The sequence below is a fragment of the Ursus maritimus genome, unplaced genomic scaffold (genome assembly GCF_017311325.1).
Source record: "Ursus maritimus isolate PB19 unplaced genomic scaffold, ASM1731132v1 scaffold_14, whole genome shotgun sequence".
NCBI classification, from domain to species: Eukaryota; Metazoa; Chordata; class Mammalia; order Carnivora; family Ursidae; genus Ursus; species Ursus maritimus.
In genome coordinates, this window is record NW_024423786.1 from 8,701,075 (window position 1) to 8,724,388 (window position 23,314).

At 37.8% G+C, this 23,314-nt stretch overlaps 1 protein-coding gene across 5 annotated transcripts; it reads right to left on the minus strand.

Moving 5' to 3' along the window:
* Nucleotides 1–1,043: 1,043 nt before the first annotated feature.
* THUMPD3 (THUMP domain containing 3) lies at nt 1,044–23,171 on the minus strand. 5 transcript variants are annotated; one of them, XM_008697930.2, is made up of 11 exons: nt 23,058–23,171; nt 21,440–21,728; nt 20,050–20,127; nt 12,682–12,811; nt 12,335–12,600; nt 10,210–10,340; nt 7,705–7,774; nt 5,240–5,355; nt 2,370–2,480; nt 1,455–1,578; nt 1,044–1,277 (listed from the first exon to the last, which is right to left on the minus strand). In XM_008697930.2, the coding sequence occupies exons 2-11, from the start codon at nt 21,692–21,694 to the stop codon at nt 1,128–1,130; spliced, it is 1,431 nt and encodes a 476-aa protein (XP_008696152.1). In that variant the 5' UTR covers nt 21,695–21,728; nt 23,058–23,171; the 3' UTR covers nt 1,044–1,127. The 5 variants fall into 5 exon arrangements, with proteins under 5 accessions (XP_008696152.1, XP_008696150.1, XP_008696151.1 ...); XM_008697928.2 differs by having other exon boundaries at nt 12,335–12,811; XM_008697929.2 differs by having other exon boundaries at nt 12,335–12,811; nt 23,075–23,135.
* Nucleotides 23,172–23,314: the final 143 nt, after the last annotated feature.

The following is a 23,314-nucleotide window of genomic DNA, read 5'->3' on the forward strand; positions in this document are numbered from 1 at the left end:
GGCTCCCTACTTTGCCTCTTCTTCTGCCATGCTCTCTCAAATAAAAATCTTAATTAAAAAAAAAAAAAAAGGTGAAAGATTGTTTTATGGTGAACCCAAAATAGTGCAACTGTGCTGATAGTAAAAACTCCAGTCTAGGATATAAAACCCTTATAAGTATCTTCTAATTCATGCTGAAGTGTGGGGTAGTATCAGAGAGAAACCAGACCAGGGCTGTTGGCTCTGCTGCTAATGTGAACTCTTCTTTCAAAGGAAAGGACTGTCCTTTTGTTCTAAATGGAAGATATCTAAAAAAGGTATTGAGTAGTACTGTATTACTAACATGACACTGAAAATCTAAGCTGAATAGAGCCAAAAACTCCCAAATAAACTCTGAATACTGTAAAGAATTCCACATGTACCTCAACTGCTACTTGTCCCAGGGAAGCACCATTTTTTACAAGGACTTAACGCTCATTTCATTTTCCACAGTCACAGAAAGGACTTTATGCAACTGGAAAAACAGCTAAATACAAATACAGATCCAAAAGAAAATAGAAGAATTCTCATGAAGTTTTTTTTTTCCTTTGATCAATCCTACTCCTCTTTTAGTTTATTAATTTTAATAACACATATTTTAATTTTTAAGGCATATGGTAAACTTTCTAATCGGTCTGGTGAGATTTCACCTTGTCATGGGGCAAACACTATTCCCAAAATGTAATACTTCATTTTACTAAGGGTGAGGTAAAGCTAACTTGAGAAACTATACAGAGCAAAGCTGCATAGGCAATGCAATATGGCCCAAGATGTTTTGATTATGTTCTCTTCCTTTCCGTTAGGCCATGGTAACTTTCTACCTGCTACAGTGGAAAATAGGAACTGCTATGAAGCCTGAAAACATACTCAAAACCCAAATTCCATAGCATTTTAGTAGGCTTAGGATCTTAAAAGCATTTTAAGTAGTAATTGCCCAGCCAGTCCTTCAGAAAGAGCTCCAGAACTTTGCTTAAGAACTTCAATTCCATTCACACCTTTTGCTAACAAAGGTGAAGAGCTTTAGACCAGTTTAAACTGCAAACTGCAATTTTATTAACATTAACATTCCTAGTGTTGGGAGGCACAAACAACCATCTTCATTCTTTGCATCACCAAGGAGTCCTTTCCCCATCTTGTTCCGAAGGATGAACAAAAGCCTGAGGTGTACGTTTCAGAAGATAAACTGCTGCATGAAGACCCCCTATGTTCACCCAGACAGTATGTACCTTCCGCCAAACATGTCCCATTCCAGATAATGCCTGTGTATACACAAAAAGGACAAGTAATTAGCAGAAAATCTGTAGACCAACAACAGTCTAGTTGGTAGGAAGAAACCATGGGGGAAGAGGAAAAAAAATCCTACTCAAACTAATGTCCCTAAGTTTAAAAGATCCTAAAGTTGCCACAGGGTGAATTTTGAGGCTAATTTACAGTACCTTGGTAAAGCACTTCTTGTCCTGAGTAAGCAGTGCAGCTCGGCCTGTCCCTGGTCTACAGACACGGCTCATCTCCCGTAGGCAAGCTGGATAAAGGTTCCAGTTTCTCTTCTTGGAGCCCATCCTATAAAAGAAGGTCCAGTGAATCAAACACTTGGTAGATAAACATCTAGAACTATATGAAATGAGAAATTAAAAACTCATTACAATAAGAAAATGCTGAAGCCTAAAAAATAGTTGCCCTTTAGAAGCCAGGGCTTTGCCATTATATGCCAATAAAATGAGTAATCTGACTTATTAGTAAATGGCTTAGAAATATGAAACAGATGAACTGGCTACAGAACAATTTTTTTTGACAACTATAATAGTTATATAAGTTGTCCTCTTAATGACTGTAATAAACAGATTACATAAACCAAACCAATGATGAGAAAACATTTATCCTGAGAATTAGAACCAAGTTTTCCTCAACCTTTGTGAAGTATCCTGTAATTCAGCAATGGGCCAGGAAGTGGATTAACCTGTGATGGTCAGGATCAGAATGTAGTTAATTCATGGGTTCTCATAAGAAACAAAATGGGTTTATCCATCATATTACAATTTTTTTAAAGATTTATTTATCTTAGATAAATAAAAATCTTAGAGAGATAGCATGTGAGATAGAACACAAGCAGGGGGAGCAGCAGGCTCCCTGCTGAGCAAGGAGCCCGACTCGGCTTGATTCCAGGACCCTGATATCATGACCCAAACCAAAGGCAGACACCTAACTGAGCCACCCAGGTGCCCCTATCATGTTATAATAAGTGAAAATGCTCTAAGTCTACTAAAAGGAATTGAAGATTTCTGATTGAATAAGCTCTTAGAAGCTAAGATGGGTACTAGTTTAACAGGTGAAGGTAAAACTCAAAATCCCACCTTTTTCCAAATGGCATGTCTGTTACAATAATGTCCACAGTGCCAGTTCTCAATGGCAGATTGCAGATATCCCACTGAACAGCATCTATGGGCAAGCCCCAGGACACTTCGCTATGGGGACAAAGGAAATGTGCTTATTTTGAAGTATGAAATCTGAAAACATTTCTGAAGAGACTGCTATAAAATACAAAATGCTACTCAAATGATACTATCAGTGACAACATTAACAATAAGCAAAATTTTTAAACCAAAATGTAGGAAGAAAGCATAAGCTCATATGATAAAACTTCTCTAATGACAAAATCTGTAATGACAATTTAAAAAATGGTTAAGACTGGTTTCAAAAGATGTCTGGTTTCATCTACAATTTAAGAAAACCAATTAAGGGTAAACAAAACTGCAAGACAACTGTAAAAGTGACTGCCAACAGTAATGAAGCAGTAAATTATATAACTGAGAATGTAAAACATCAATGAACACAGGAAAAAAGATTATGAGGTGACACATCTAAAGCTTGGTAATCTCTCAATAACAGGAGACCTAAAGAAATAGATTACGTAAAACTAGTAAAATAGAGATATTTGTTTTAAAATTAAATATGTATCACACAATGAAAAAAAGACAAAAAGCTTGAAAAAACATGACAAAAGACAAAGGATATAAATGATCTAAATCCTCATTAAGGCAAAGCTGCTGGTATAAGAAACAGAACAGGCAATAATACACAGGCTAAGAATTAAAGACAAAGATTGTGAGCAGAAATGAATGATTATCCTGTTGAAAGTTAAGAATTTAAGAGAAAATGCGCAATAAAGGCAGTCACTCATGGAGGAAAAGCACAGATTGTTGAAAAGGCATATTAATCACAATCACAGGCACCAATAACTGCAACAAAAGTGAACAAAAAATATTAAAAATCAAAATAGATTGACAGAAATAGTATAGGTAGAATAGACAAAAAAGGTACAGAGTGTCTGAAAAATAAGATAAAATATACAGAAAATAGGAATAATTTGTTTAAAAATGTTTTATCAGGTTTCAAAAAAACTGGTGATGTACTAAGCCCCAAGAAAATTTGAGTAAATAGGCAACAAAATGTACCATAAAAATTCGTCAGTAAAACAAATTAAAACCTTTCGACTACTTATGTACAGAAAATGATCTAAACCCTTGCTTTTCAAAGTTGGGTCATGGCCCAGCAGCATCAATATCACTGATAAACTTGCTAGGAAATGCAAACTCCCAGGTCCCACCTGAAACCTACTAAATCTGAATCTAGTTAACAGGATCCCCAGGTGACTCATATGCACATTAAATTTTGAAAAGCACTGCCCTAAACAACTAGATCAGGGAGACAAGTACACAACCAACAAAAATAGAGAAAATTTTACCATTGAAAAGAGCATATAACTTAAAATTTTAAATAACGAATTTTAAAAAACCTCAATAGGAAATAGGAATAAAGAAACAAGCAGTAAGCATAAAAACACAGAACAGCATATGAAAGAACAAAGCACTGCTGATTCTAATCAAAACGGAAAAAAAATAAAAGAGAATTATCAACATACAGACATAAAATAGTATGAGGCATACCATGTATAATTAATAAATAGGAATATCTGCATCAAATGGATATATATATATATATATATTTTTTTTTTTTAAACCACTGATTTCTATTTACAGATATAAACCTCATGTTAAGGGTTACAGAGGCAGCTGTTTCTAGGTTTGGTAAGGCCAATTATAGGATATACTTCCCTGGGCTATGTATTCAGGATATGCAACATCTGTACAATTCAACAAATATGCTGACCACTACCTACTCCGGCCACTTCCTAAGAAGATAAAGGGCACCAGCAGAGGAGAACACAGAAACAATTTATGAGGCCTCTGGTGAGAAATTGAAGACCAACTGACATTTCAACCAATTCTTCCAAAGACCGATGAAACTGAAAGAACAGTGAAAGGCTGGCACAGGTGGCATCACTGAATGTAACCTGGAGTAGTGGGCCAGGGCTTAAGATACTGTAACAACAGACAGATAAAAAAACAAAATTTCCCAGACACCAATGGACTTCCAGGGCACAGATAAGATACAGCTGAAGGAATATACAGCTTAGAATATTTTGCTTGCAGGAGAAAGGATTTTGGAGGAGTGGGAGAGGAGGAGGGGGAGTTTTGGTAGCCCTTCAAATGTCTGATGCCAAGCATCGTGTGACACAGAGCTAGATTTTTCTTTATGGATCCAAGTGGGTCTAAAACAAATCTATAGAAGGTACAGAGAGGAATTCAGTTCCCTAAAGGCATGACTAGCACTGCAAGCTGTGCAAAGACAGAACTGACAGCCTTCAGAGACAGAGTCATCATAGATGGTGACACAGCCTTGAAGGCCATTGATCAGGATCTCCTATAGGACATTTAGGTAATGTGGAAATGGCTTTCAGGTTTCTTCCAACTCTGAGACTGCTTTAAAGTGCCAAATAGAGGAAAGGCTAAATAAACTAGAATTTCTACGCAAATATGCAGTCATTTTTAAAAGACTATATAAAAATACTCAAAGTATCTGAAAATTTGTAAAATTAAAATGAATCAACACAGTATTTTTCCACTATGTAGGAAAAAAGATATACAAATAAGAGAAAGGAAGAGAGAAATGAACACAGTTGCACTGGGTGGGGAAATTATAAATAAATATTTTTATAAGTTATTTTCAATAAATGGGTTTTAAAATTTAATGGAGTCTCACAGTATGTTCATTTTAGTTATAATAATGTCACCATGCACTGGAGGTATTGAATTCATAAAGTCAACATGAAATGTGATTATCTAAGTCTTAAGAAATGCTACAAAATCTTTTAAATTTTTACCCTTCTTTAATTTGGCTCTTGGTCAATAAGGATGAGATGTTATTTGCTGCTCTATCCACAGCCAACGGATTATTATCACCAGCAATATGATAACAGTTGGACCATTCAGTAGCCCCCTAAAAGACAATAGTATATATTAAAACCGAAGTAGCAAACTGTAAAAAACAAAAAAACAAAAAACCACCTATAAATGATTAACGGGAAAACCATTTCAATTGACTGTCAATAAACTAGACAATCCAATCCAATAATCCAGTGCTTTTCTAAAGTGGTAGAACACTGCATGTTGTCAACTTTCCTATTCCCCTTGCTTGAAAAGCCTTCCTGTTCTTTCTCACTTGAATTTTTATGCATCTTTCAAGACCTAGCTCAAATGTCATGCTTTCTCACATCAACCCCAACTCTCCAAGCTGTCTCTCACTTGCCTCCCTAACCCAAAGCACTTTGTACATACTCTGTCATTCCATTTGTTTTTAATTATTTCTATACCTGTCTGCCTTTCAAGGAATCTCCCTAAGAACAAGTCTGATATTTTATTAAATCCCTCAGGCAGCAGTGTCTGGCACATAGTAATAAGCATTACAGACCTGAAATACAAACATGGTTTGAAAAACTTAACCAAATTAAAGTGACCAGCCTATACCCTTTTGTGATTACAGGATTTTATATAATCTGATATATTGGGGTATTTGAAAATTTCAAAATAAAATGTAATACCCACTGCACACGCCTTTGAATGACAACCACTACATCTCTAAAAAGATTCTGTAATGTTAGTCAAAAACATGTCAACAGAACATAAATACCAATGTTACATATCATTTGTGGAATGATGGTAACACCCTACCCAAGGCTGAACAAGGTTCTATGTAGATTCACAGAAGGTTTCTGACACGAAAACAGAGGAAGTTCTGCCCTCTGTTCAGGGATGAGGAACAAATACCCCTTCCTTTGTAAATAGTAATACACCCATATCCATGAACACAAGGCTTCATTGTCTTTTCTTTTGCCCACACACTTGAGGGTGACATAGAGGGGATGTAGAAAAGATCTACAGAATTTGATGAAAGCCTCTCAGGTAATTCTGATTCCTCAACACTCATTTTTTCGTCTAAATCTGTTTAGACTTTCAGCCTCTGAAAGAGATGGATTTTGCAGTACTTCCAAATTTTAAAAGGAGAACTCTAGATCACTATTTTATACTTGGGTGAACAATTCTGTATACGTACCCTGTCAATTCCTTTCATAACTTTGTTCATTCTGATCATATATCAGTTTAGATTTTTCTATATTAACATCCGCAGGTCTATTCTTACATGGAAAGACCTCACCCATTTTCTGTATCTTTGCAGGAAGGGGGGGGCTCTTCTGGACCCTCTCTAGCTCTGTTGTATATTTCTTGACATGTGGTGACTTTCCCTTCTATTTCAGACATAGGTACATCATGGTTTAATGCTAGAGAGGACACTTTGCTTTTCCTGGAATTCTTGACAACAACTGAGTTTTCTCTATGGGCAGCTCTTTAGTCAGAGTAAATTTCTAACTCACACTATCAGAAAATAGTAGTCATCTAGACTACCAAGATTTTCTTCTGGGATTTTAACTCCCAGATGACACATGTCATTTTCTGATTGCAGTTTGGATTATTTTTCCCTTTGTGGGTTGCTTTGGACTTGTTCATCTGTCCAGTTTCTGCCCACTCACAGAATCTATGTATCTCCTTGCAGTTTATTCCCACTGGCTTTAGATATACTCTATGTAGGAAATTACTATGTCTCATAAATTTAAGCAATTTTTTAAAATAAATTTAATTTTAAAGAGGAGCACCCTCTTCCAAATTATTTTTAAAGTTTTGATAATACTGATTCAGTGAGACTCTCCTGTTAAATGTTCTCCACTTAGAAAATGCCTTTCCATTTCCTGCTTTGCTTTAAGCAGTTCTTGAGTCCTCTTAGTATCACAATAATTTTGAAAACTATTTAAGAGCATTTGTGTGTAACCATGTTAGACTTCCTGAAAAATCTAACATTCATAGGTTTCTCCATTTTACAATTATATTTACTCCAACAGCCTATGTAGATTAAGAAGCATAATCTCACTTTATAGAGATGGAACACCTTCCTCCAGTTTATGCTTGTGCCTTCGAGTCTACCAGCTTTTCTTTTATAAAAAAGGGACTCACCAGTTTGCAACTCTCAGCTCCTCTGTAATCCACTGAGTAACCATCACTTACAATCTACCAGTCCTTAGCTAATTGTAATAAGTGGTTATATCCTTCACACAAAATCCCAGCTTTACTAGTGCAATTTCTTTTTTAATTTTTTTTTTAACTAGTGCAATTCTTTTAAAACTCTTGGGTCCACTGACCCAACCCTGATGACTTCATTATGTGTAATTTGCCCATTAGTTCTAGAATATTCTAGATGTATCACTTGCTTATCTAAAAGGTAAAGAAACGTTTTTACCTCTATTGGTATTGCTCCTGTTCCACACATCGGATCAACTATTATATCGGTAGGTTGAGGAGCACAGAGCCTACAGAAGAGAAAACAACCTATATGAAAAGACTTCAATCAATAGCTGGGGCTTTCACACTATTCCTGAAGCTATAAGATCGAGGACCTATTATGCTAGCATAAAGGAATACCAATCAATATTCATTTTAAAAATCAATTTGTAATTAGAGATTGAATCTATATCCTAGAGCTAAAAAAAAATTACATATAGCTAAAAGTACCCTCTGACTCATCCAAAATCACATTTCACTGACAGATGGAATTTACTTCCAGATCTTTTAATATATACCTGTATATCTATCTATCCATTCATGTCTTAGGAAACAGTGTTATTTTGTATATAAACCTGTATTGTTCCCTAAGAAAAAAAAGTCTCAACTGTGTTTCAAGTAAACATGTACTGATAAGTATCGATAATAAGTTTACTGGCAATTAGACATTTAGTATTGCTTTCCTTATGAATTTAACTTTAAAGGTAAGAACCTTGCCAAAAATAACTGCTTTACTTTGAACACTCAGTATTTGCCAGGCCATGGATTTAAGCTCTTTGCATGCATTATCTCATTTAATCTTTTTAACAACCCTTCAGTTTTTCTGTGGATTCCCCAAGATTTCTTAGTATCTTTCCCATAAATACCCCCTCCTATGCGATTATCAGGTTTTTTTTGTTTTACTTTGTTTTTTATCTTGAACTAGCTTACTTAGGTTTCTAATAGTTGCACCCAAAAGAACTCTCCATGTTCCTGGTTCCTACCATAATGCCTGGCAATACATAGTGTTTGGTAAATGAATGAAGGAAGACTGGGAGCTGTTCCTTTATCAAATGGGCCCAGTAGGGGCACCTGGGTGGCTCAGTCGTTAAGCATCCGCCTTCAGCGCAGGGCGTGATCCCAGCGTTCTGGGATCGAGCCCCGCATCAGGCTCCTTCACTTGGAGCCTGCTTCTTCCTCTCCCACTCCCCCTGCTTGTGTTCCCTCTCTTGCTGGCTGTCTCTCTGTCAAATAAATAAATAAAATCTTTAAAACAAAACAAAACCACAACAAATGGTCCCAGTATTCTATTACTGTCATTGTATTGATAGGTTCCAACTGTGCTGAACTGTGACTCCATGGATGAGTGAAAGAGGAAGCAAAGACTGTAAGAAAAGGAAATAAAATTAATAATCAAAAAACAATTTATACTAGGATATACCAGACACTATCTGACAGGTATTAAGCATATATTTCTACATCTACTCCTCACTAACAATCCTTTAAGTCTCACACCAAACCCATTTGGCAGTCTGGAGAACAAAAACCTAGAGAAGACAACTTGTCCTAGAGGTGGAAAGAAGCACCCAATAAAAGGGCAAAGGACAAACGAGAAAGAAAGCGAGGTCTTGCACTTGAAAAACTGGAAAATCCTGGATGGTTCCTGAGATACTGTGAGTATAAATTTTTAAAATATTAGTAAAAGCTCCCTGTGTTCATTTACACATTATATACATTTTTTGCCCCCCACCTCCACCCTATATAATACACATTTAAAATATCTCTACTTTCAGGGCACCTAGCTGGCTCAGCTGGTAGAGCATGTGACTCTTGATTTCCGGGTTGTGAGTCTGAGCCCCATAACGGGCTTAGAGATTACTTAAAATAAATAAATAAAATTAAAAATATAAAAATCTCTGCTTTCATCTGCTTCATGGCACAGAAATGAAACACAGCAAAATCTGCTGTATTTTCCAACACACAGTATATCCTTTATAAACAGAAATGTTCAGGGGCAGATGAAAACTACTATTCTCATTTTAAAATCAAGAAAATGGAGATGGTAGTTAAGTGATGTTTTCAGGATTACAAGGAATCAGCAATGGATACAAGAGAAAGAAATAGATCTTTAGCTTTTTATCCTGTTTATTCACTAAATTCCAACACAGTATTTAACAAAAAATTCAAGTGTTTTAAAGGGAAAATTCAAATCAAGGTGTCATTTTTTAAAAAAAGATTGATTTTTTAAAATATTTATTTATTTGAGAGAGAGAGAGAGAGAACAGCAGGGGGAAGGGGAGAGGGAGAAGCAGACTCCCTACTGAGTGGGAAGCCTGATGAGGGGCTTGATCACCTGACCTGAAATCATGACCTGAGCTGAAGTCAGACACTTAACAGACTGAGCCACCTAGGCACCCCATGATTTATTTATTTATTTTAGAGAGAAAGAGAGAGAGAGAGAGAGCGCGCGCGCGTGCTCACAGGAGCAGGAGGGGCAGAGAGACAAAGAGAGTGGGAGGGGGTCGGGGGAGGGAATCCTCAAGCAGATTTTCCGCTGAGCACAGAGCCCAACATAGGGCTCTATCCCAGGACCCTGAGATCATGCCTGAGATCAATCAAGAGTCAGACACTGAACCAACTGAGCCACCCAGGTGCTCCCCCGCAAGGTGTCACTTTAATCTAGATGGCAAACCCATTCTCTTACCTAAGCATCCCATAGGCAAGAGTAGATCTAAGAGTTGTAGGTCCAAAATGTGTGATATTTCTTCGGTGGAGACTCTCTTCTGTCAATGCAATGCCCACAACAATTTCACTATCATGGATGTTCAAAAGAACCTACAAAAGAAAAACAACAGAGAATAAAATAGGGGCACCTGGCCGGCACAGTAAGCAGAGCATGCGACTCTCAATCTCGGGGTTGTGAGTTCGAGCTTAGAGCATAGAGAATGCTTAAAAATAAAATCTTAAAAAGAAAAAAGAATAAAAGTTTTAGGACTGTTCACCCTGCACTTTTACTAAAATTAATTAAATTTTTTTTACTTTATTATTGAGCCATACTTTGCATAAAGTGGACAAATCTCAAGTATACAGTGCAGGGAATTTTTACCTATATACACTGTTTAACTGCCACTGAGATAAAGATATACAGTATTTCTAGCACATGCCATAAGGCTCCCCTTGTCCTCTGACAGTCGGTATCCACGCAAAGTAATCATTAATCTGACTACCACCACTACAAATTAATTTTCTTTTTTTGAACTTCATATAAATTAAATCATCTAGTATGTACTCTTAAGTTTTAAAACCTGTTTTATTCTTTTCATTCACTGTAAGTTACTATAAGTCGATATCCCCTGAATTTTTACAATACCAACATATTTCGTAGGTTTATGGGTTTTTTGAAATTTTAACTTTTTTGGAAAAGGTTCCAAACATACAGAAATGCTACTAGAACACTTGCACAATGAACTCCTAAATATACCCTGCATTTAGATTAACCAACTGCTGACATTTGCTTTATCACCCATTATTTTCTTACTTTGTGTGTTTTTAAATTTGTCTCACTTAAGAATGCCTACACTTTATCCTATTGTTTTTCTAACACACGGTGAAATATAAACTATTCAAGTAACAAACATTCTCCAGTCTTTCACGTAACGTGATATTAACAGCAGCAGCTGACACTTATCTAGCACTTCCTATATGCAAGCCACTCTTCTACACACTTCACATTCATTACCTCATTTCACATTCACATCCTCCAAGCTAGATATCTTTTTTTTAAAGTATAGTTGACACACAATGTTACACTAGTTTCAGGTGATCTAGGTATTACTATCTTCCTTCTAAAGATAAGGAAACTGAGGCACAAAGAGATCCCCTTACTTGCCCAAAGCCATACAGCATTGAAGCTGGGATTTGAATCCAGGCAGTGTGACTTCAGAATCTGCTCTGAGCCCTCCTGCTAACTTTTGGACATTACTGTTCTAGTTAGCCTAGGCATTCTCATACAGCTATTACATCAAAAAAAGAAATGGAGATTGTTCTTCTGATTTGATATGCAAGGAAAGTGTACAGAGAGAATAAGTGACTTGCCCCAGATTCAGGAGTCCCAAAAGCAACAAAAAATGACTTCTTGGTAAAAATGTCAGCTGCTAGGGGCTTAAGCTGTCAGAGATTTAAAGACTACTTAGCATGGCCCACATGTGAATCACCTGTTTAGTAGAAGACTGAGACCGAGAGTAAGCGTGCAAAAAGAGGCATCTGGGCTTGCAGATCTAGCAGAATTTAAGAAAGGGAAGAGCTGCCTATAGGATAAGTATTAGCAATGATGTCCTGATATTAGGAGGTTGGGGTTTATTTTAAAAATGTACTCCACCTTTTTTTCAGTAGTAAAACTCTACAACCAAGACACAAAAAAACAAAATAACTGCTTTAATTCTGGTTGGATTTTATAATCTGAAAGTCCACATAATACAAAAAGTACTAGATTAAAAAACTCAAGTCTTAATAGCTCCCATCTACTGAGCACTTAGTATATAGCAGGTAACACACCAAATACCCAAAATGTATTACCTCACTTAATTTTCAGGACACACTTAGAAAGTATATGCTACTGCTGGCTCCATTTGAAACAGAGGCTCAGAGACAGTATCTTGTCCAAAGTTATGCAGTTGTAGAGTCAAAATCTGAATCTAGATTTGTCTCATAGCCTATGCTCTTGTTAAACACACCCTATTAGCACTGTGGCCGCAATTTAGCTGCCCATAACTAAAAATGCTACCTGTGAGTGGCCTTCCTGAATCATCATAATTGGAGCCCGTACATACCTCCACATCAAAGTTGGTCATGTCAGCCTTCCACTTAAAGTAATCTTGAACAGCACCCCCAAAATCTCTTGCGGCCTCATTTGAGGAAAAGCAATGTTTCTCTCCTGCCCGGTTGCATGTGACTCTAAACTTCAGCATTTTAGGATGAGTTTCTTCTTTTGAACTTTCATCCTTCTCGTCTTTGTAAGATGCCAAATCATCACCTACTAATGTTGATATCTCTTCTTTGATGGCTGGATTTTCATAATAGTCTAAGATATGGGAATCTAAGGTATTGTTAGTGAATCCTTTTTTACCATCTGTCTCATCTATTTTGTCTCCTTGTCCATTATTAATCTTCTCTTTACCTGTATTCTGATTTATCTTTTTGCGCTTTGTTTTTTTTTTCTTGAAATTTGTGTTAATTTTCCATACTTTTAAAGGGTCTGACCATGGAAGCTTCCCAGCCAGTTCTTCGAAATCCTTTAGAACTTCTTCCTATAAAGGACAGAGAGTGAAATCCATGCATCTCTGACCACTTTCTGAACAAATCCCTACCCTTTGCCTATACATTAATCATTACATTGGGGGTGGCAGGAGTGCAGAACAAAAGAAGAAATAAGATAATGTCTACGATTAAGGAAATTAAAATTTCACTGAAAATTAAGATATATACAAATTAAGCAACTGAAGAATACCAGACCAGCAAATCAGAAGTTGGGCTGTAAGATTAAAATATAAGCAATCAGAAACTATTAAAAATGGTTACCTCTAGAGAGGGGAAGTGGGTGGATGAAAAACAGGGTAGGGAGGGCAATTTACCTCTCACTGACTAATTTTCTTCTGAATTTTGTGCTATTATTATATACTACTTTTAAAAGTAATTTTTAAAAAAAGTAGTATTATTTATTTACTTATTTTTTAAGTAATTTCTACACCCAACATTGGGCTCAAACTCACGACCCCGAGATGAAGAGTTGCACACTCCACCGACTGAACCAGCCAGGTGCCCCTAAGAAGTATTTTTTAAAAGGAAAAAGAAACCAGAAGCAGTGAAAAATTACCTACCCAATTTTTAAATAGCACCCAGAATCATCTTTTTATTTTATTTTTTATTAAGATTTTATTTATTTATTTGACAGAGACAGCCAGCGAGAGAGGGAACACAAGCAGGGGGAGTGGGAGAGGAAGAAGCAGGCTCCTAGCAGAGGAGCCTGATGTAGGGCTCGATCCCAGAATGCCGGGATCACGCCCTGAGCCAAAGGCAGACACTTAACGACTGCACCACCCAGGCGCCCCAGAATCATCTTTTTAAAAAGTAAATCTGATCATGCTTAAAGCCCCTCAACAGCTTCCCACTGCAAATAAAAAATCTAAATTCCTTAAAGAGCCCATCATAATCTGACCTCTGCCTATCTCTCTTACATCACTTCAGGACTGTTCTCTTCCTCCCTCCCTCTTCACCTCTACTTTGAAGATACTTGCTTCATGTGGTCTCTGCACTGCTGGCTCCCTTCTCATTATTAATAGTAATTTAAAAGGCATATCCTCTGAAAGACCTGCTTTTCATAAAGCAGTCCTCTCAAGTCATTCTCTTCCCATTGTATTTTACAGAGCTTAGCATTAGCTGAAGTTATTAGGTTTATGTTTTGTTCACCATCAAGGCTTCTCCTAGAAGTAGGGTGGAAAGGACCTTACCTGTCTTGACCACAGCTATTAGCCACATGTGTAGAACAGTGCATGGCATACAAACAGCGCTCAATAAACGGCTACTGGATAGTGTCATTAAATGTTGAAATGGGTGGTGCAGAGCCGTGCTGTCCAATTCAGCAGCCATTAGCCACATGTAACTATGGAAAGTAAAATGAGGGGCACCTGGGTGGCTCAGTCAGTCAAGTGTCCACCTTCAGCTCAGGTCATGATCCCAGGGGCCTGGGTCTGAGAGCCCAGGGAAGCCTGCTTCTCCCTCTCCCTCTGTCCCTCCCCTGTTTGTGCACGCTCTCTCTCTCAATTAAATAAATAAAAATTTTTAAAAATAAAAGAATAAAAAATAATAATTAAAAACAAGAAAGCAAAATAATTTAAAATGAAATGCTCAGGGGCACCTGGCTGGTCAGTTGGTAGGACATGTGACTCTTGATCTCAGGGTCATTACGTTCAAGCTGCACACTGAGCATAGCGCTTATTTAAAACAAAAACAAAAAAAACCCCAAAAAACCTCAGTTTCTCAATCACATGAACCATATTTCACATACTAATGGCTAGTGGTTACTGTGTTAGATAGGGCAGACCCAAAACATTCCAGTAAGAAAGTTCTACTGCAGAGTGCTGATATAGAAAGTATATGCTACTGACAATCAAATTAGAAAGAGATCAGTGTTCACTGATGGAACTGAGACTTGAAATAGAGAGGAGTGAAGGTTTTGTTTATAAAGGGTATCTACAGGAATTGGAGGCTTAATGTGATGGAGAACACTGGCACAGCCCTTTTTTCTCCAGACACCAATCTAAACACCACCACCAACAGAAATATCGACTTTATCTTAATAGAATCTACATGAGACCTGTAACCTTGAACCATAACAATTCTAACATAAGAATTCCCAAGTGTAGTGAAGATCAAAGAGAGGTGGAGGAAGACACCAGAGGGAGAATGCCTATAGATTTCAGACAAAGGTTAGAGCAATCTGGGGGGCCTGGTGGCTCAGCCAGTTAATCATCTGCCTTTGGCTCAGGTCATGATCTCAGGGTCCTCGAGCCCCATGTCGGGCTCCCTGCTTAGCAGAGTGTCTGCTTCTCCCTCTCCCCTTACCCCTCCCCCTGCTCATGCTCTCTCTCACCAACAAATAAATTAAATCTTAAAAAAAAAAAAAAAAAAAAAAAAGGTTAGAGCAGTCTGCAAAGTTATAGCAAATAAACTGTTCTTTGGAATAAGCAGAGAAGTATGTATACTGACAGAAGGAGCTTCCCTGGACTCATCTGTACCAAGAACAAGCAAAGGAGAGAAATGGAGGCTAAACAAGGAATCTTACGGACATGCTCTATTTGCTGTGTTGATAAGGTGGAGCTGGGGAGAGATGTTTTACATTGTAAATAACCCTGGAGCTGCTGATCTCTTCAGGTTAGAGAGAGAAGTACTGGTTAAAAGAACTTATGCAATAGTATGGAAATTATACCTCAATAAAGCTATTAAAAAAAAGAAGGAAGAGAGAGAGACCTCAATCACCTACAACCCTTTGTCAGAAGGGACTTAACAGTGAAGCAGGGGAATTTCTTGCTGGCCTGGAACAGTTCCTGGTTTCTCCCACAGGAGCCTCCTATCAATAGCAGGTCCAGGAGGAACTTCCTCATTCACAGATGAGCAATCATCAAAAGTTATCAGCATGAGATTTATGTGAACATAAGAAAGGACAAAAAAGGAAAGGAACAGAAAAACAAAGGGCAGACAAAAAACGCTGACCAGAAAGACAAAGCCACAGAGCAGCTGAAAACTGTGATCAAACATACTGACATGATAGAAAAAAAATGGAATGAGGAAATACCTTGGTAAAATAAGAGTTCCAAGTAGGGATATAAAAGCAGAAAGAAGATGAGGTGTGACACCATGAAAAGATGAAACAGAAGCTTGTACAGTTCAAAGAATCAAGTGGAATAAAAACCATTGCAAAATGAAGACCATATTGAAAGCACCACACACAAAAGACACTGCTGAAAACACAGTAAGGGATGTGGAGAAAGGTAAAGCGAATACAATGGAAGTGGGTAAAAAGTAAAAAAAAGATTAAAGAAAATCTTAAAACATGAAAGGAAGTCAAGAGATCCTATATATGTGTAACCGGTTTATCTGTAAGAAAGGACTGGAGATAATGAAAGAAAACAATTTAGGGGCGCCTGGCTGGCTTAGTTGGTAGAGCATGTGACTCTTGATCTCAAGGTTGTGAGTTTGAGCCCCACACTGGGTGTAAAGCTTACTTAATTAAAAAAATAATAATTCAAGAAAAATTTCAAGTAATGTATGTGGATGTTAACTTCTCTACAGACTGACATGTCCTGACAAGGAATTACTGACAATGAGACACATCCTGGTGAACTTGTAAGACTTCAGAGATTAAAAATAAAACCTGGACATGAAGCAAAAATATCAAGACAGCAACAAATAAGGGGGAAAAAAAACCAAGATGGCTTCGGAATTTTCCATGGCAACATCTGATGCCAGAAGAAAAAGAATACTGCCTACAATATTTTTCAGGAAGAAAAGCATGACTCCAAATTTTATACTTAAACTATTCATCAAACATAAAGGAGAAAAACAATCATTTCTGAACTCATGCCATTCAAGAGATAAAAAGAAAACAGGGATTATAACTACAGACAGAATCTGTCATTTGTAAATATCACAAATTGGAATGTAGTTAGAGGAGGAAGGAAAGAGGAGATGCTGACATCTTCCTCTGTGAAGAGATTAAAGGATACAAGTTAAAGCTGATAAGTAAATACACTTAAAAGCACTGGGGTTGGGGTACCCCAGTGGCTCATTCGGTTAAGCTTCCCACTCTTGATCTCAGCTCAGGTCTTGTTCTCAGGGTCATGAGTCCAAGCCCCATACTGGGCTCTATGCTGGGTATGGAGCCTACTTACATGAAGCCTACTTTAAAAAAATAATAATAAATAAAAAAGCACTGGGGTCAACACTAAGAAAATAATAAAACTGGAGGGCGAAAACGAAGGAGGGGAGATGTGGAAAATATGCCAACTTCATCACTGCTCTTAGTAGGGATTCAAAAAATACTACATAAAAAAGTTTAAGTTGTAGTTATGGTAACAGCTACAAATCTTACAGCCAGGGTTTCAGCACCAAACAAAACAAAAACAAAAACAAGAACAAAACCTTCCAAACTAGTGTAAAACAACGTGTAAAAACGCAAAGAAAACACATAAAGAAACTTTTAATAAGAAAAAGCAGAATGTGTGTTAACATAAATGTGACAGAACCAAGACCAAACATTTCTGACCTATCAATAAGTACTGGTAAGAGAAATTATCTTATTAAACAGAAAAATGACCCTCAGATTGAATATTTACATGGATATATACAGGATATTCGCTGAACCACTGTAGTAGCAAGAATATTAAAAACCCTAATGTCCTAAATGGGAATGATTAAATTATGACGTAGTGAAATCCAACATGATACTGGCATGATCTTCAAGACAGAGGAGAAAAGGCACAGCACAAAACAGTATGTATGCCATGCTTTCATTTGTGTAAGTATATAAAATGCACGTATTTATAAAATATCTCTAGATATTTTCTAGAGGGATATCCAAGAAATTGGTAGAAATTGTTGCCTCCAGGGAGAGAACTGCATGGTCTGGAGATAGAGGAAAAAACACTTTTCACTGCATATCCTTTGGGTCTTTACAATTTTGCCCTAAGTACATGTATTACCTAGCTTAAAAAAAAACCCATATAAAGCACAGATTTTACCCTTTTTTTTTTTAACAGGTTAATCAATTCATGATATCATCTGAATACTTAAAAAGAAAAGGACCTATCAGAATACTAAGTAACATGTTTTTTATAAGATATGGGAAAGTATAATGCCACAAACAATGAAACTGATGGTCCATAAAGGGAAAGGCTTAAAAATTTTTCATGGTCATCTACACGCCCTTGCACAGATCTGAAAATCTACCTTAATCCTTATTGCTCTTCTTTTGGGACTTCCACCAGTAAACTCTTTTGTAGTTACTTACAAAGCAATTCTGAAAAGCTGGCTCATGTAGAACCATTACATAGTATCAAATTCACCTCCAAGCAGAGCTCAAAACCATGCAAAAGAATTCAAACTCTTAAGATTCCAAAAACATAGGAATTTAAGAAAATATTAATAAAGGCCAGAATTTAAGATGGAACTTTACAGGGTTTTTTAAATTTATTTTTTTATAGTTTCTAAAAACGCCTGTTAGTATTTACTCATGTATAGAATTGGCTGTTAAAATTTCCAAATACTAAGCAGCAATAATTTTCAGTAGCCTGCCTGGTATGTTCTAGTTTTATTGATATGATTCAGTTGACAATGATTATCAGAAGTCTGACAGGTTATAATACTAGTGTTGAAAGTTACATTTTTAGTTAATAAAATTTTAATCTATTTTCAGCCTGAATTCTTTTAGGTCTGGTTTTGTTTTTTCTAGCCTATGGGTTCATATCACTTTGATTGTTTATTAAATAATACTTTCGAAATCAACCTGTTGCCAATAAATAAAAACTAGAGAAGTAGGCATTATATCATAGTTTTTAAAAAGGCATTGTTTCTAATATAGGCAATAGCACTGACAGAAAAAAGTTTTCAAGCATCTGACTCCAAAAAACAATATGGAGAAATACGAAAGCCTTACTGCAATCTATTTTTCAAACTTCAACTTAGGCAGCATATCAGTATTTAGGAATCAGATGCTAAATACAAACTGGAAACAAAGCTGTTGTCTTAACAAGTAAAGGAGTATTTAGATATTATTTTGGCTTTATTTAAAAAAATGAAGTTAGAGAAGAAAGCAGGGCAAAAGCAGAACTGTGAGAGAAAGCGTTATTTGTAGATAATTCAGTCACTTAATCTTTGATTCAGTCTGGAAGCAATTGTTTTGAAACGGTATATATAGGGGCGCCTGGGTGGTGCAGTTGTTAAGCGTCTACCTTTGGCTCAGGGCGTGATCCCGGCGTTCTGGGATTGAGCCCCATGTCAGGCTCCTCCACTGGGAGCCTGCTTCTTCCTCTCCCACTCCCCCTGCTTGTGTTCCCTCTCTCGCTGGCTGTCTCTCTCTCCGTCAAATAAATAAATAAAATCTTAAAAAAAAAAAAAAAAAACTTAAAAAAAAAAAAAGAAACCACATATATAAGCAAAGCTAATCTAAAGTATGTACCTTTTTGTAAGAAAGTCAAACAATTTATTTTGTTTGTTACACACTTCAATATTTTTCTATATTGACTTTTGTTAACTTATTTTTTGTTATTCTTTCATCTCTTACAAAAAAGATGTAACTAACATACATTATTTTAGTTTTGGGTGCACAACGTAATGATTCAATATTTGTATATATTGTGAAATGATCACCACAAAGTCTAGTTAACATCTGCCACCCTACACAGTTCTAAAAATTTTTTGTGTGATGAGAACTTTTAAGATCTACTCTATTAGCAACCTGCAAATATGTAGTACAGTATCATTAGTTATAGTCATCATGCTATACATTACATCCCCAGAACTTATTTATAATTTTAAGTTTGTCCCTTTTGACCCTCTCCCACCTGTTTTGCCCACTACCCACAATATTGATTTTTTTAAAAAACAACTCTAGGCTGGGGCGCCTGGGTGGCTCAGTTAGTTAAGTGTCCAACTCTTGATTTCAGCTGCGGTCATGATCTCAGGGTTGTGGGATAAGGCCCCATACTGGACTCCATGCTCAGTGGGGAGGTGGCTTGAGATTCCCTCTCTCCTTCTCCTCCTCCTCCCCCAGTCTCTCTCTCTCCTCTCAAATACATAAATCTTAAAATAAACAAATAAAAACAAATTTTGGAATGAGCTGTCAACAAATTTCTGATTTTTATTGTAAAAGCCTCCCAGTATTCTACATTATAAAAGCAGTAGTAATGCTAAACAATAGAATGCAAAATGTGAGAATAATTTCTTTGGGGAAGATGGCTGAAAGTCAGCTACCATGTTTGGGAAAACTCACCTTTGTTTCTTTGAACTGGTAATCTTTAAACTCCTTAACAACCACAAATAAGTTATCAACTGATCTCAGACAATGAACCTGGAGAAGGGAAAAAATGTTAGAAACAAAGTTCTAAGAAAGCTCTTGAATCACATGGACTATCAACATTTAAATACAAAATTAGGTAAAAACATTTTAAAGAAGCTAATACCAATAATTTGTACTTTAAATTTTTCCCATCTCCCCAGTCTACCATGTTTTTAGTTACGCCTTAGCTTCTATTTCCCTANNNNACAGAAATGTAAGAAGGAAGATGGAAGGATAGCTTAAAGTGCTACCAGGGAAGCACAGGTTTAGGGGAGAAAGGAAGATACAGAAAGTCAAGTGGGGCTTTATCATATTTCCTCATGGCTCCCTAGGGTACACTGTAGAGTGCAGTAGTTAAAAGCACAGGGTTTGGGGCGCCTGGGTGGCACAGCGGTTAAGCGTCAGCCTTCGGCTCAGGGCGTGATCCCGGCGTTATGGGATCGAGCCCCACATCAGGCTCCTCCGCTATGAGCCTGCTTCTTCCTCTCCCACTTCCCCTGCTTGTGTTCCCTCTCTCGCTAGCTGTCTCTCTGTCGAATAAATAAATAAAATCTTTAAAAAAACAAACAAACAAACAAACAAAAAACCACAAAAAACACAGGGTTTGAGGTCCAGTTGTGATTACTACTGAGCAACCCTGTAGAAATTACATATTCCTAAGCCTAATGATTGATGAGGATAATAAAAGCACCTATCTTCACAAAGCTTCAGGTTATTAACTAAGACACTAGGTGGAAAATATTTGCTTGCCAATTCATCCCCCAAATATTTATTGGGTGTCTACTATATGCCAAACACTAAGAAACTGGGAGATATCAGCCCAAAAAACCCCAGACAATTCCTACTCTCACAATGCTTATATGGTAATGAGATATTGGTTAGCTTTTATTCAATTGGGATGGCAGTCTGCTGACCACTTCTCCCATTCAGTGATTCCTAATTACTTTCGAGCAAGAATTTGACATAGATTAAAAGAAAAATCTCTCCTATATGCTTTACCACCAAAGTCTAAACTTCAGCTAGATGTTGAAGTAATAAATTCAAAGATGTTTGGCAGATACTTAGAATTTCTTCAAAAGTCACAGGATTCTTTCTGGTGAAATTCATCCTCAGAAAATATTAGGATCACTTCTAAAAACATAGCAAACCTACTAGTCAAACTTACAAATCAGTACCAAATGGAAAATGCAGCAATACTTTAAAATCACTAGACGTAGGGAAGAGCAAAGAAAAGCAAAAAGGATTCAAGAGGGGTCTGTAAGCCAGAAAATAATCGTAAAATGACCTTTTTAGAAAACTATTTTAAATATTGCTTCATTCAAACCTGAGCCAGACTTTCCACTGAAATGTCAAAATATATCTTGCCCCGGTCTTTGCTGATTTTGCATGATGACCCCAATTTCTCTCTCACTTCATCTGCAGCTGTTTGCTCAAAACCAGTAGGTACAGTGGCTCCAATAGTGACTTGGAGGTGCTCAGACTCACTTCTGGGACCACTTTCTGTCACTTGTATAGAACTCCAGTTCTCATGAAGGTTCACATCCAAGAGTTGGTTAGTGGCTTCTTGAATGTCAGACATGTTGGCAGTGCTTCCAAGATTCCTAATACAGTCCCTTTAAAAGCAGTACAGAAAAGAAAAAGAGATAATGCCTAAACATTATCACTTCATATTTCAACTACAATTAAAAACACCTGATCTGGAGAGCTAGAAGAATAAAGGAACACAACTGACACCGCCATATGCAGTCAACACACCTGAATCAATATTCACCAAAGATAAAAGGATTGAAGAAAATGGGCACAGAGGACTGGATGTAAACTGCGGTATTATTTAAAAAGCATTATAGATGCTAAGGAAGAAAAGGAGACAGAGAAATAGTATTTCCACAGCATGCAATGTTTGGTTTGGGACCATCTGTGTTGATAATAGCCACCTCATAGAGTTAACAGTTCCCCAATAGAGGCTGCTAGAACACATTCAAATACATTTCTACACCTAGTCCTTTTTCAGCTAGTAGTTAAGAACATGGGGCTTTGGAATTGCAGCCATGGGTCTGAATTCTTGCCCTCACCATTCACAGGGTGAATAGCCTAAAACAAGTTTATTCTCCTATGCCTCAATTTCCTCATGTGTAAAAACGGGAATTAATTAATACCTTTCTTCTAGAGTTGCTGGGAGACTTAAGTGAGAAGAGCATACTGCCAGGCCCATGATTAAAACTTTCTAAGAGGATATCTATCTTCTTCCTGTGAAGTGGATACTGAGTCACGCGTTTAAAAAACATTAACTTAACAGCTACGATGTGAACTGCAAATGTCTGAACGTCTACTACAGGCCAGGCTCTGGGATGCATGGACTGGCAACGGTATCTGCGGATATCTGCGAATTATCTGAAACAGTAAACCAAATTTCCTGCTTATAGGCAAGGGGGGTGGGGGGCGGGGCGGAATTTAGAGAGGTGGGTAGCGAGGATCAATAGCATCACTAGATTTAAAAGGTTTTGTGACCCAAAACAACACAAGTAGGCACAGAGTACCTACACTGTTCTTGCTCTGTGACCGGGCAGGCGACAGTGTATAACACTGATAAAAGTCAGTTCCAGCCCCAAAGGAGCTCATAATCCCTGTGAATACGACTTTCATCTTCTAAATAAAGCAGCTGAAGCCCACGAAAGGACATATCCTGCCCAGGGTCAGAGAGAGCCGATCAGTGGCGCAGGCTGGGATGAAACCCACGTCTCCCGACTCACACCCGCAGGGCCCCAGTGACAGGAATCCCGGGGTGCGGGTGAAGGCCTAGAAGCAACAACACAAAAAGCTCCGCCACAGGATCGGGCTGAAGTCCAGTTCGGCGTTGGCCCGGGTGACAAGACAAAGGTCGCCCCTCCCTCCCGAGGGTCAGCGGCGCCACACCCGGCCACTCCCACCCGCCGCCCAGTTACCGGCAGCCACCGCAGACCGTTCTCGCTCCGGGACCCCGCCAGACCAGCGCGCTCAGATCACGCCGCCGGAAGCCGCCTCGACTCCCCCGGAAACGGAAGTCAGGCTGCGCGGTCCCAGAGGCTCAGAGAAGGGGAAGGGCGGCAGCGAAAGGTCGTGGAGAGAGGAACATGCGCATGAAGGACTGTGCGCGGTGGCGCCGCATGTGGGGCAGTCGGCTGTTGCAGTTGAGGCGAGCGTCCTCGACAAGCTGAATCCA

Excerpts from the sequence above, each read along its gene's own strand:
- THUMPD3 (XM_008697928.2), bottom strand. The coding sequence starts at position 21,694 with ATGTCTGACATTCAAGAAGCCACTAACCAACTCTTGGATGTGAACCTT. Across the intron at positions 10,341-12,334 it reads TGACCAACTTTGATGTGGAG|GTTCTTTTGAACATCCATGA; the intron begins GTATGTACGGGC and ends TTTCTTTTGTAG. Across the intron at positions 2,481-5,239 it reads AAGAGCCAAATTAAAGAAGG|CGAAGTGTCCTGGGGCTTGC; the intron begins GTAAAAATTTAA and ends TTGTCCCCATAG.